We start from the raw sequence: 12,564 nt of genomic DNA, 5'->3' as shown, positions 1-12,564 counted from the left end.
GAAAAAGATGAGGGAACGAGCAGAGGAGTGTGACCAGATTATAATAATCTCCTTGTGTTGTTGTCAAATGAAAGGTCTGAATTTGAATTAGGTAACACACTCTTCCTTATTTTCACAATTTGCGATCTGTAAGAGTTTTCTCCCTCTTTTCATGCCTCTCCACAGGTTACAATCTATAGAATCTCATGGGGCCCTGGCCTTTTAAAGAAACATGGTTTATGTATAGACAATGGACGATTAACAGACCTGTGAAGGAAGTCAAGCAGTGGAGGGCACCTAACTGAAAATAATGAAAATCAATGAAGCCAGAACAGACCCAAACATCAAGCAGCATGTACTTAAATGATATTAGCTAATGGCACAGTTGGGTGAATGAAGCAGTATGAGCTAATATTGACTTCCTCTCTCAAGTTCAAAAACACTAGAATGGTCATAGACCCAAGGACCATACATTTCAAATTTGGGCTGCTAGAGAAGCTGTTATGGGTTGAACTGTGTCTCCCTAGAATTTATATGTTCAAGTCCTAACCCCTAGTACCTCAGAAGTGACTATATTTGGAGGAATGGCCTTTAGAGAGGCAATTAAGACCAAATGAGGTCATTGATGGGCTCTACTCTGGTCTGGCTGATGTCCTTATAGGAAGAGGAGATTAGGACATGGATACACAGGTGAGGACACAGGGAGAGGAGGCCATGTACGAGCCAAGGAGAGAGGTCTCAGGAAAAAAAAAAAAAGTCAACACTGTGAACACCTTGATTTCAGACTTCTAGTCTTTAGAATTGTGAGAAAATAAATTCTGTTGGTTAAGCGCCGCCCTCTCCCCCCGCCCCCCCGCCAGTCTGTGGTGCTTTGTAATGGCAGCCCTAAGCAGACTAATACAGACACCTGCTAGAGCCCTTTTTTTTTTTTCTCTTAGAAGTGAGCCCTTTTTTTTCTCTTAGAAGTCTGAAATAAGACCCTTTAAGTTTCTTTTATGGTTAAATGCATTGTACATCATACTCACAACCCCGACAGGAAAGGCCAGTACGGCTAACATCCAGTCCCGGAGCGAGATAAGCTTCTTGAGCTGCCTTTCTTGTTCTTGGTTCCCACTTCCTCTAGTCAGAAGACTGGAAAGATCAGTCAGCACGCAAATACCAAAAAAGACAGCCTGGATAACCTGGAGGGAGACAACAGCTGGTGTTAGTCCATAAGATCTAAAGAGACCCCAGCTGCAGGACAGCAAACAAGCTACAACTTTGCAACATGACACAGGATAAGAGATGATCAGAAGCATATTTACAGAGCTGGCCCTACAAATAAAAAAAGAATAAGATATTTGCAACTTGCTATCATAGGTGAGAAAATTCATCCTAAAAACACTGCTTCCGTTTTTGCTCACCTTGGGACAAATGCAAACTCTGCATGCACGTACATGTCTAAAGAGGCCCAATACGAAGCAGTGTCAAATATCAAACATCATAGCGACATGTCTATTATTTTAAAATATCACATCTGTGGGGTCATTACATTGACTAGTAGGGTTTAACAAACATCTAAGAAGTGCAAAGAAAAGAATCAAGGTAGCCTGAGTAATAAATGAGACACTTTTGTCTGAATGTAAAGAAAACTTCCAATGTTCTAATCTCCTAGATTTGGAAAGTTCTCCACCAAAGGAAGTGGTAGAAAGCTTCTAGTCCTTGAGTCACAGAGAAATCAACTGAATGCAGTAATCAAAACTGGTACAGAATGATTTTCTGTTGTCAAACCTGAACGACAGGACCTCCTTCTCAGATTTTCTGTTCTTCTAAAATAAAATCTTTCCAAAGTAATACAAACATAGATACCCATACCATATTCCCCAAAAAAGTTTTCAGTTGTACATTCCCAAATAAATGACAAATTAAATTACTTACATCGGCTACGTGTAACTTGGGCTATCTCAGGGGAGGACATTGAAATACTACAATTCAATAATCTGTGAAATTCCTAATGTGGGAGCAAAAGTATCGATGATCCAGAGCTGTGGGTGGAGGCAGGAAGCATACTGTAATATAGCTTGGCAAATGATCATTCAAATTATGGAAAGGGCAGAAAATATATTCCCTGGGCTCAAAAATCAAACCCATTTAGCACCAAGAGTAGATTCAGGGTAAGTTTTCTGGTGTCCTCTACCAGAAATAATTCACTGATGACAGATTTGCAAAAGATACAATTTTATTCACTACCTCTTTAGAAAACAGCAAAAAATTTTTGGTAAATTTCCATCTTGGCAGTGGAAAGGATCTGTGAAAGCTCTGTGGATGAGTTCCTCATTGAGGCACAAAACAAAGGGAAGAAGGACCCTCAAAATTACCAGCTTCCATTTAGCATAGCGCTGACACACTTGGATTGTCAAATCACTCTGTTCAAATTCTTATCTAAGCCATTTTGAAAATTCCAAATAATGGAGATTCCATTGCTGACCTTAGTCAAATAAACAAAAACCCTGCAGTATTTTCACGTATAATACAATTACCATGTTCTTCCAAGTTGACCAAATCCTGCCATTATTTGCCAATGTTAGCTAAAGTTCTATTCCTTCTCATAACTTAGCCTGCCTTTCAGCTTCAATGACTTAAGGTTTATTGTTATGCTTTCTACAACAAGAAAAAGCAGAGGAGGAGAAGCTGAGATGGCCATAACTGAGCATGTTGGCAAGAATCATGTTGTGATGACCAGAAATAATTTTAATGACTCAGGGAATAATTTCACACTTAGGAAAACTTTCCATAACATATCTTATCGCTGGAGATGTTTGATCTTTATGTCGACCCTAAGGGGTTTTGAGAAATTGGAGTGGCCAGGCTGGGGAATAATAATCTCCATGCCAATTTGGCCTGTGGACATATTAAAAGGGGCCCTACATGATCAATTACTAAGGAAACACAAATGTAGACCCCAATGAGATAGCATTTTTCAACCATATAATTTTCACAATTTAATTCTGACAATACTACTGTTTATAAGGATGTAGAACCATCAGAAACCCTATGGTAGGAATGCAAACTGGAACAACCCCTTTGAAGAATACTTGTCAATGTCTAGTGATTTAAAGATGTACATTCTCTATTATCCAATGACTTCATTATCGAGGGTATTGGCTAAAGAAGCTGCCATACGTGTGTTCTAGTCATGTGCATGTGAAGGTTAATTTATGCATTCATTGCTTCAAAAATTTGGATTTAATGTTTCAATTTGACTGGATAAACAAACTGTGCTATATCCATATAGTGGAGTTCTAAGTACATATCAATTTTTCATTCTCACAACAAAACATTAAACAAAAAAAAGGAAACCAAAAAAATGCTACATTTTGACAGCATCAAAATAAATTTCAAAAAAGTGCAAAGATAATTTTAAGGATGCATGTATATGAAGTAAAATATGAAGAAATGCATGGAATTAATAGCATGGAATTCAGCTACCTCTCCAAGGAGGATAAGACTGGGGAAGGACCTCAACTGTATCAGTAATATTTTATATCTTAAGTTGATTATTTGGGTATATAGAAGTTTATTGTATTATTCTCTGTGTACTTCACTATTATGAAATATTTCCAAAGAACTTAAAAATAAAAGGTATAAAAGAGTGGTTTTCATATTTTTGGGCTGTAGCTGGTGAATCTCTTTCCGTTGTTTTCCTTCTAACTCAGTTTCCTTTCTTTTTAAAAATTGGCTTGTAATAGCAGGATTTACTAAAATCTCCAAATTAAGTGAGTTAAGTGAATTTTAAAATTCCATGATCAAGTAACTACTACCAGTGCTGCCTTCCCACCATAAACAGCTAGACATTTGGACTATATATATAAATCAGCTTTTTCATATATTGAACTTTTTCCTCTGCAATCAGCCAAAGAAAACTCTCATTTTTAAAAAATGGCTCACCTGATGAGGTCAGGCCCACTTTGAATAATTGTCCTTTTGCCACATAAAGTAATGTAACTGCAGGATTGATTGTATTCACAGAATCTTCCAAAAACCCAAGGAAGGAGATTATACAATGTTGAATGTCACTGAGAGTCATTTTCTCATTTTACCTGCCACAAGCTGTAGGTTAAACAATTTTTAGAGAACACTCAGAATGGAGAGGTATTCAAGTTCTGACCAGAGAGGCCTTATTGACTACAACAAGAATTCAGTAGAGACCTAAGAAGTTTATTACCTAATTAGTGATGTTAAAATAGCCTTGGAATAAAGGCTACTTTATATCCACCCACTAGTACTTAAAAACAATCATCACAGAAGAAAGCAAGCCAATATACAGTATCTTAAATACCTGCAAAAACAAAATTCTACAATTTTTAAAGGAATATAGCAAAATCTAGACATTCAGCAATATCCAACATTACACTATCAACATCCAATCAAAAGTCACTGGACTTTCCAAGAAGTAAAAAAATCCTTAATCAAGAGGAAACTAATTAGATAAAAACAGATATATGGGATGCCTCGGTGGCTCAGTTGGTTAAGCATCTGACTCTTGATTTCAGCTCAGCTCATGATCTCATGGTTTGTGTGTTCAAACCCCGCAGTAGGTTCTGCACTGACAGTGAGTAGCCTGCTTGGGATTCTTTCTCTCCCTTTCTGTCTCTCCCCCTCCCCTGCTCAAGCTTTCTCTCTCAAAATAAATAAACATAAAAAAAACAGGTATAGAAATGACATAAATATTGGAACTAGCAGACAAGAACATAAGTTCAAGAAGTTAAATGAAATAATGAGCCAAAAAAAAAAAAAAGACATTAAAAAAGAACCAAACCGAACATCTAAAAATTAAAGACATTGCCTGAAACTTAAAAGTCACTAGGTGGAAATAATAGCAAACTCGACACTGCAGAAGAAAAATTTAAAAATTGAGTACATAGCAATATAAACCATTCAAAATGAATCTGAGAAAGAAAAAGATTTTAAAAATCAACAGAATATCAGTGAATTGTGAGAAAATATTAAGCAGTCTAACATAAGTGTATTGGAGCTGCAAAGAAGCAGGAAAGAGAGGCATGTAGAAGAAATATTAGAAAAGAAAAGAAAAAGCATTAGAAGAAACAATGGCTGAAGTTCTTCAAAACTTCATGAAGTTTTCATGAAAACTATAAACGTGCAGATCCAAGAAATGAAACAAATGGAGTATAAACAAAGAAAACCACATCAAGGTACAGTGTAATCAAATGCTGAAAAATCTGTGGAAAAGACATCACATACAGAAAAATAAAGATAAGAAATTTCACAGGTTTCTCATGTAAAACAACACAAGCCAGAAAACAGGGACCTTAAAGTCCTACAAGGAGGAAAAACTCTCAAAGGTGAAAGACTTTTTCAGACAAACAGAAACTGAGAGAAGTTATCGTCAATAGCCTTTCACTACAAGAAATGTGAACAAAATGGGAAACGTGATACCAGATATAACTTCAAATCTATATGAAGCAATCAATGACAACTGCTAAAAATTATAAATATGTGGATAAATACAAAAGATTTATTTTTTGTTTTATTTAATCTTTTAAAAATAAATAACTAGTTAAAGCAGAAATATGAGAACAAACTGTGAGGATTTAAACATATTTAGAAATACAATTATGACATAGCACAAGGGAAAGAAGAAATGGAAGGCGTAGGTTGTTACGTTTTTAGTTATATATGAAGTGGCATATTATCTGGTGGCAGACGGTGATAAGTTAAAGATGCCTACCGTAAACCCTAGAGGAACCACTAAGACAGTGAAACGGAGACCTTCAGCTAATGCATTAGTTGTCTGTGCTACGTAACAAATTACCACAAATTTAGCAGCTTAAAACAACATCAGTTTACTTGTTCACATTCTGTAGGTCAGAAGTCCGAGTGGGTTAGTCTGGCCCTATGCCATCAAAATCAAGGTTCTGGCTAAGGAGCATTCTTATCTGGAGGCTCAAGGAAAGGAGCTTCAAGATCATTCTGGTTGTTGGTACAATCCAGTCCCTTTTGACTGTAAGACTGAGGTTCATGCTTCCTTGTTAACTGATGGCCAGGCACTCTCAGCTCCTTGGATCTGCTCTCCAACCCTTGCACCTGCTCTCACCCCGCGCCCTCACCCCCCTGCCCACCAGTCTTCAAGTCCAGGAACAGAATATCAGATTCTTCTTGTGCTTCAGATCTCCCTGACTTTCCCTTCTTTTTCTCTCTTCTGTCGTCCATCTGAAAAATCTTTTCGCCTTTAAGGGCTCATGTGGTAAGATTAAGTCCACATGAGTAATGTCCTTTTCTTAAGGTCAACTGTGCCATACATCATAATCAGAGAAGTTCTATGTCATTTATTCACAGGTTCTCAGGGTTAGAGTGGGGCATCTTTGGGGGCCAACTTAGAAATTCTGTCCATTACAGCTAAAAAGCACATATTAGAAATAAAATGGAACATTAACAGTACATTAGGGTAATCCAAAAGAAGTAAAAAATTAGGAAAAAGAAACAAAGAATAGATCAGACAAAAAAAAAACAGTAAGATCTCAGACTTTAACCCAATAATACCTATAATTACATTAAATACAAATGGTTTAAACTCTCCCAATTAATACCAGAGATTGACAGACTATATTTAAAACACAAAGAAAAGGCACTATAAGTATGTATAGATTTGTTAAAGGAAAATGGATGCAAACTCTAATTGTAAGAAAGCTGGAATAGCTATATCAATACAAAAAGTAGGTTTTAGGGCACCTGGGTGGTTCAGTTGGTTATGCGTCAGACTCTTGATTTTGGCTCAGGTCATGAACTCACAGTTTGTAGCAACGAGCCCCGAGTCAGGTTCCACGCTGACAGCATGGAGCCTGCTTGGAATTCTCTCTCTACCTCTCTCTGCCACTCCCCTGCTCACATGCACGCTCCCTCTCTATGTCTCTCTCGAAATAAATAAATACACTTAAAAAAAAAGTAGCTTTCAAGATAAAGAATGCTACCAAAAATAAAGAGAAACATTTCATAATGACAAAAGGGTCAATTCATTTAAAAAGTATAACATCTTAAAAAGCAAAAATTGATTTACTATGGGGCTAAGTTACTCAATTAATGTTCAATAATATTTTAATAACAAATAACTCATGATTCTTGGGAAACAGATGCTTTTATGAAGATATAAAAGAAAAGGTGAGGGGAAACCTTAAAAAAGCAAAAAAAAAAAAAAAGGAGGGAAGAAACAGAAGCTCATGTTCTACAGGAGAAAAACAACAGCAATTCTGCAAATATAAATGTAAAAATAAAACAACAGTTTGTCAAACTCATAAGTTAGTGGTGTTATGAAGTCTTACATCCTCCTACAGTCAATTCATCTTCTTCTCCAGTGGGATCATCTAACACAGCAGTCGCCTCACTGCTGCCTGGTTGCTAGCCTGTCACTGTCTGTAGACCTTGCCAGGGGCTCTCCCCGGCTTGCGATCACACTATGCCCCCTGCCTCACCTGGGTTGCTATGGAAGACTTCTCCCAAGTGAGCCTGCGGAGGTCAGGGAAAAGAGGTACCACAAAATGCTTTTCTCCTCATTTCCATACATCAGGAGACAGACAGGAAATTGTTGGGTTTTGTCAGTTTTGTTTTGTTTTCAACTTACACTGACTAATTTTTAAAAGATAATCCCTAAAGATTATAGAACAGCTCACCGCTCCCTAGGGAGAAGCATGGCCTGACTTTTGGTTATTTGCTCATTTAAGAAGCAGTCAGACAATACTGTTAAACTAACACTTCAGATTTCTGCTACTTTATTAGAATTTGATTGGAGCTGACAGCCAACAAATCACATCAGACACATTTTGCTCTATTGCCTGTACATATCACGTTGTCCGTTGCAACTTAAAATTCATTAAATAAACTTAAGAATGTGAAAGTTGTATGGAGATGCACAAGTGAATTTTAAGTAGGATTACGATTACCTTGAAGCGTTATTTGGCTCCAGCCATTCTGCAGGGCTGGCATTTCCAAACCATCAACTCAGCATGACACACATATACACCATCTGGCTTTGAGTTCTTAGCAGGCTGGCTGCTCTTATTATTTTGTGTCACGTGTAGAAATGAAGTGGTCAAATGTACCACATCTCTCCAAGAAATATAAATAGAGATTTATCAGAATGAAAAAAAAAAAAGCCCAGGATATTTTGAACTCACTCTAGTATTTGTTCCTCTAGAATGTTCTCTACTGTTGAATAATTCCTTCTACATCTTCTCTCCACCCCCTCAACTCTCCCTGTCAGGAAATAATAGATTATTTACTGAGTCATTTTAGGTTCAGGATTCACTTCCACAAGTATGGAAATGTACCCCAATTCCATTCATATTCTTATCTTCTTTTTTTTTTTTAATTTTTTTTTAACATTTATTTATTTTTGAGACAGAGAGAGACAGAGCATGAACAGGGGAGAGTCAGAGAAAGAGGGAGACACAGAATCTGAAACAGGTTCCAGGCTCTGAGCGGTCAGCACAGAGCCTGACGTGGGGCTTGAACTCACAGACTGTGAGATCATGACCTGAGCCGAAGTCGGCCACTCAACCGCCTGAGCCACCCAGGCGCCCCTATTCTTATCTTTTCTTACCCATGAGTGGTATTCATTAAATGAACTTAATATTATTTTCTTTTTTTTTTTCCTGGAATGCACTAAACCACTACAATTCTGTTTCTAGCATAGGGCAAGCTTGTTATACTTCTGCCATTTATTCCCAAACATAGTAGATATGGTTTATCTAGAATACGTTTTATTTCATTTCATTAGATCATCTTCAAGGTCCTCAATTATATGTAATTATACCAAAGCTTTAGTCTGTATATCAAGTTATGTCATTACTATGAGTTGCTAATTTTTACAGGCCAACCTCAGGCAAAAACAAAGAATGCACCCAAGTAGGAAAAGCAGCATTTTAAGTAAGAAATGCAAATCTTTGTTTATATGAATTTTAAAAGACCACAGAACGACTGTCTTGATCATTGGGAGTAAGATTTCTAATGACATGCATGTGGCGCGTACCACGTTTTGATTGTACTATATTCTCATAAGGTTAACATAAAGAATACAATAATGTTTGAAGATTCCACTTATGTTAGGGTTAATTTAGACTTGGTCTACAGAAGAAATAAGACAACAGAACTCGGAGGGGTAGCAATGGACACCTGAGTGATGTGGATCATGGAATGAAAGAAAACTAGAAAGAACAGATGGAAAGAAGGCAGGAAGATTTAGAGGTGTCATAAGGGAGGGTCTGGAGGAGTCCCATGTATGAGGATGAGAGCACTAATCAACGGGAGATTTAGATAAAAGAAGAAAGAATTCCTGTAAATATCTGTGTTCAGTGAAGAGTGAATTTGTCTGGAGATATGAGATATGTGGAAAGGATATAAGGGCCATAAAATTACAGTGCTACAAAACACAACATTCAAGGGATTCCCTCTCTATTCCACAAATATCTTACTTTTAATTTTTTTTGAGGGGGGGTGTGCGTGGGACAGGGGCAGGGAGAGTGGGAGAGAGAGAGAGAGAGAGAGAGAGAGAGAGAGATCTCAAGCAGGCTTCATGCCCAGCATGGAGCCTGGGGCTGGGGGCTCCATCCCATGACCACGAAATCACGACCTGAGCCAAAATCAAGAGTCAGACACTCAACCAACTGAACCAGCCAGGTGTCCCAATATCTTAGTTTTTAATGGTTTATAATTCCATCTTCTTGTTATTAAGATCAAGAGGGATCGCCAAGCATATTTCAGCACCATGAGACTGTGACTCACTATGAAATCAGATGAGTGAATTCTGCAAGGATCTCCTTTGCATTTGTTTCCAGTGCTTTCCTTGCCTCAGACATGTGAATATCTGTAGCAATTCTATAGCCCCGGGAGTCCATCAGCTACACGGAGGCTGCACTCAGTTACATGTTTGGATGCTCCACTGTGGAGAAATCAATGCATTTAAAACTCCCACAGGCTCTCTCTGCCTCCCTCATCCACTGAGACTGCCCACCAGATGCACTGGCTGGTGAGTTTTCCTCTACTGCCCTGAACAAACCAGCATGGCTTTCACACTCTGGTGACTGTAAGTCTATTTGTCTAGATCTGCCATTTAAGTGATGTGCTGTAAGCCCAAGGTTTTTCAAGAAATCTTCACCACAAACATTTTTGAGGAGTCGGACTCACTGCATCATCACGCCTGTGGTTTTCTGAATGTGATTTAGAACCCATGCCCATGTACACAGACATTTACCTCATACTGCTCTATCTCATTACTGAAAATCGATGAACTAGGCCATAAGTCACCACTGGCAAGCAATCCATTCAGACACAAAGAAAGAAAAATAAGTTTTTCAGTCAGAAATAATGCACTTAGATAAGCAGCTTCGGAAAGGAAAGCTTGTCAACAAAATGCATTACAATATCACATAATTGCTTTCAATATATAAGAAGCAGGGAGAACAGTCGTCTGAAGAAGGCATTTGGATATGCTTCACAAAGTAATGGGTACAATCATACCATGTTCCAGTGACAACCCGTTAAAAGTACAGCAGGGACCTTTCCAGAGACTCTATTCTAATCTGCAAATAATGACAGAAAATTCCCCTTGGGGTTCTCATTGCGCTTCACTGATCCCATGTACTACGCAAAACTTCTGTAGGCTTACAGATTTTTTAAGCTATTAATATTAGCATGAATCCCTTTTGAATCCTGAATTAAACACACCATTGATTTATTTAGCAAATATTTATTGATTAACTACTACGTACAAAGCACTTAGTGAACTACTAATGCAGAAATGCAGACTACCAAATGTACGTCTCACTTCAAATGAGAATGTGCTTAGTGTCTAACCTCTAACTTGGTGGAATCCACACTTGCTAAACACGTGATATCTAGATTTAAGCACAATAATAGCAATAAACAATTATTTAAAAATGGTGTGTCTTAACACAAATCTGTTCTGTAGTGCATTAAATTTTCTAGCATTGTAAAATGTATTTTATCCCACTAACTCATTTCGGCAGAAGATGATTTAAGTGCCACGCATAATCACTAAAGACTAGATAAGTTTGAAAGCTAAATTAGAAAGGACCTTGACCTGAATTAAGATCAAATTAGATCTTAATTGATTAGACGATACAGAATCAGATAATCATACAAAACCTGTGCATAATCTGTATATAATAAAATGAATGATTTATTTTTAGAACATATATACACACAGGTGAAGTCGTGTTAATTAAACCAATTAGAAAGACATGGTCCTGTCCTAAGAAAGACATGGCCCCTGTCCTTAGAAGTTTCTATTTTAAATATTGATTTATCTATTGATTTTGATCTAACACTGAGTCTACATAAAGGCAATGTCTATGCAGTTGTAGATAACTACTTGGCAGGGAACTGAATGGTTAACGTAGTTATGAAGGTGGATCCCTGTTTCTAGATACTGATTTCTGCCTTCAGAAACAGATCTTCCAGACAAAAGTTTCTGAGGGGCTTTGAGAGATCTCACTCCCCAGCCAGTATTGCTCAACTTGGCCATTGTTCTACCCTATTCACTGGCTTACTATATCATTTTGAAGTTTACTGGTACAGAGCCTAATGTGTATAAGACGAACTATTCTTGGGGCGCCTGGGTGGCTCAGCCAGTTAAACGTTGGATTCTTGATATTGGCTCAGGTCACGATCTCATGGTTCATGAAATCCAGCCCTGCATCGGGCTCTGTGAAAACTGGAACTGTAAGTTTATGTTAGGTTTTAGAATTGAATTCATTCATTTCTTAAAAACTGGCAGAAGTTTAACATAAAGAATATTTGAGCTATCATAGGAGAGTAACTACAAGATGTAACAAGAACTCTAAAAGGTATGCTGTGCCTCAGAGATACTATCTAAGGAAAGAAGAACTTAGAAGAAGCCTCTTCTCCAAGGATGGGCTTCAGACCTCACTGCGGGAGGTGTGTTTGCAGCCTGCTGGATGGTGGAAAAGCTCTCTGGGTTGCCGGGGCAAGATCTGGCCACGGTCACTGGGTACAGAGGAAGCAGCCTTCCCAGGTGCAGATGAGCTGATGAGCAGGTGCACAGAAGGAGCTAAGCAACCACTGGGGGCAGGAGATCTGGAGCATGTGGTGCCCTCCTTAGGAGGGCTGCAGGGACATGGTCACCAAGGGCCTGCACATCCCTGCCTGTGGCTGGGGAGAAGCAATATTAGACGTCCTCCTACCCATGTGGCTGATCAATGGGGCAGCAGCTGGAACCAGTGAGCGAAGCCCCTTCCTCCTGCAATAACTCTTCAGCACCCGCTAATTAACATCATCCTCACTGTGAAGGAGAAATGCTTAAAAAGTTTAGTCTGTTATGGAAGAGCAGGTATTACAGGGTGAATCGGGAGCTGAGAAACAATACATATCTCATTTAATTCCCCACGACTTCATTGATATTTAATAGCACTGAGAACACTGTTTCATTTATTCTAATGAAATGCAAGAGAATCGGAAGAACATTTGCTTTTAATTATTCAGACTGGCAATGTGAGTCTTATCTCCTGGCTTGGGGCCATTTAATTGTTTTATGTCATCTTTTATAGAGAGTAA

The 12,564-nt window shown here is 38.2% G+C and overlaps 1 protein-coding gene across 12 annotated transcripts in view; it reads right to left on the bottom strand.

The window, feature by feature from the left end:
• AIG1 (androgen induced 1) overlaps nucleotides 1–12,564 on the bottom strand; it is a 244,814-nt gene that overhangs the window by 186,464 nt on the left and 45,786 nt on the right. For all 12 annotated transcript variants that reach the window (XM_060616814.3, XM_060616820.3, XM_060616822.3 and 9 more), the window contains exon 2: nucleotides 1,005–1,160. In XM_060616814.3, coding sequence (XP_060472797.1) covers nucleotides 1,005–1,160 — 156 coding nt within the window. The remainder of the gene's footprint in view (nucleotides 1–1,004; nucleotides 1,161–12,564) is intronic.

This window comes from Panthera onca, chromosome B2 (assembly GCF_046562875.1).
Source record: "Panthera onca isolate mPanOnc1 chromosome B2, mPanOnc1 haplotype 2, whole genome shotgun sequence".
Taxonomy (NCBI): Eukaryota; Metazoa; Chordata; class Mammalia; order Carnivora; family Felidae; genus Panthera; species Panthera onca.
This window is presented reverse-complemented; position numbering and strand designations above follow the sequence as displayed.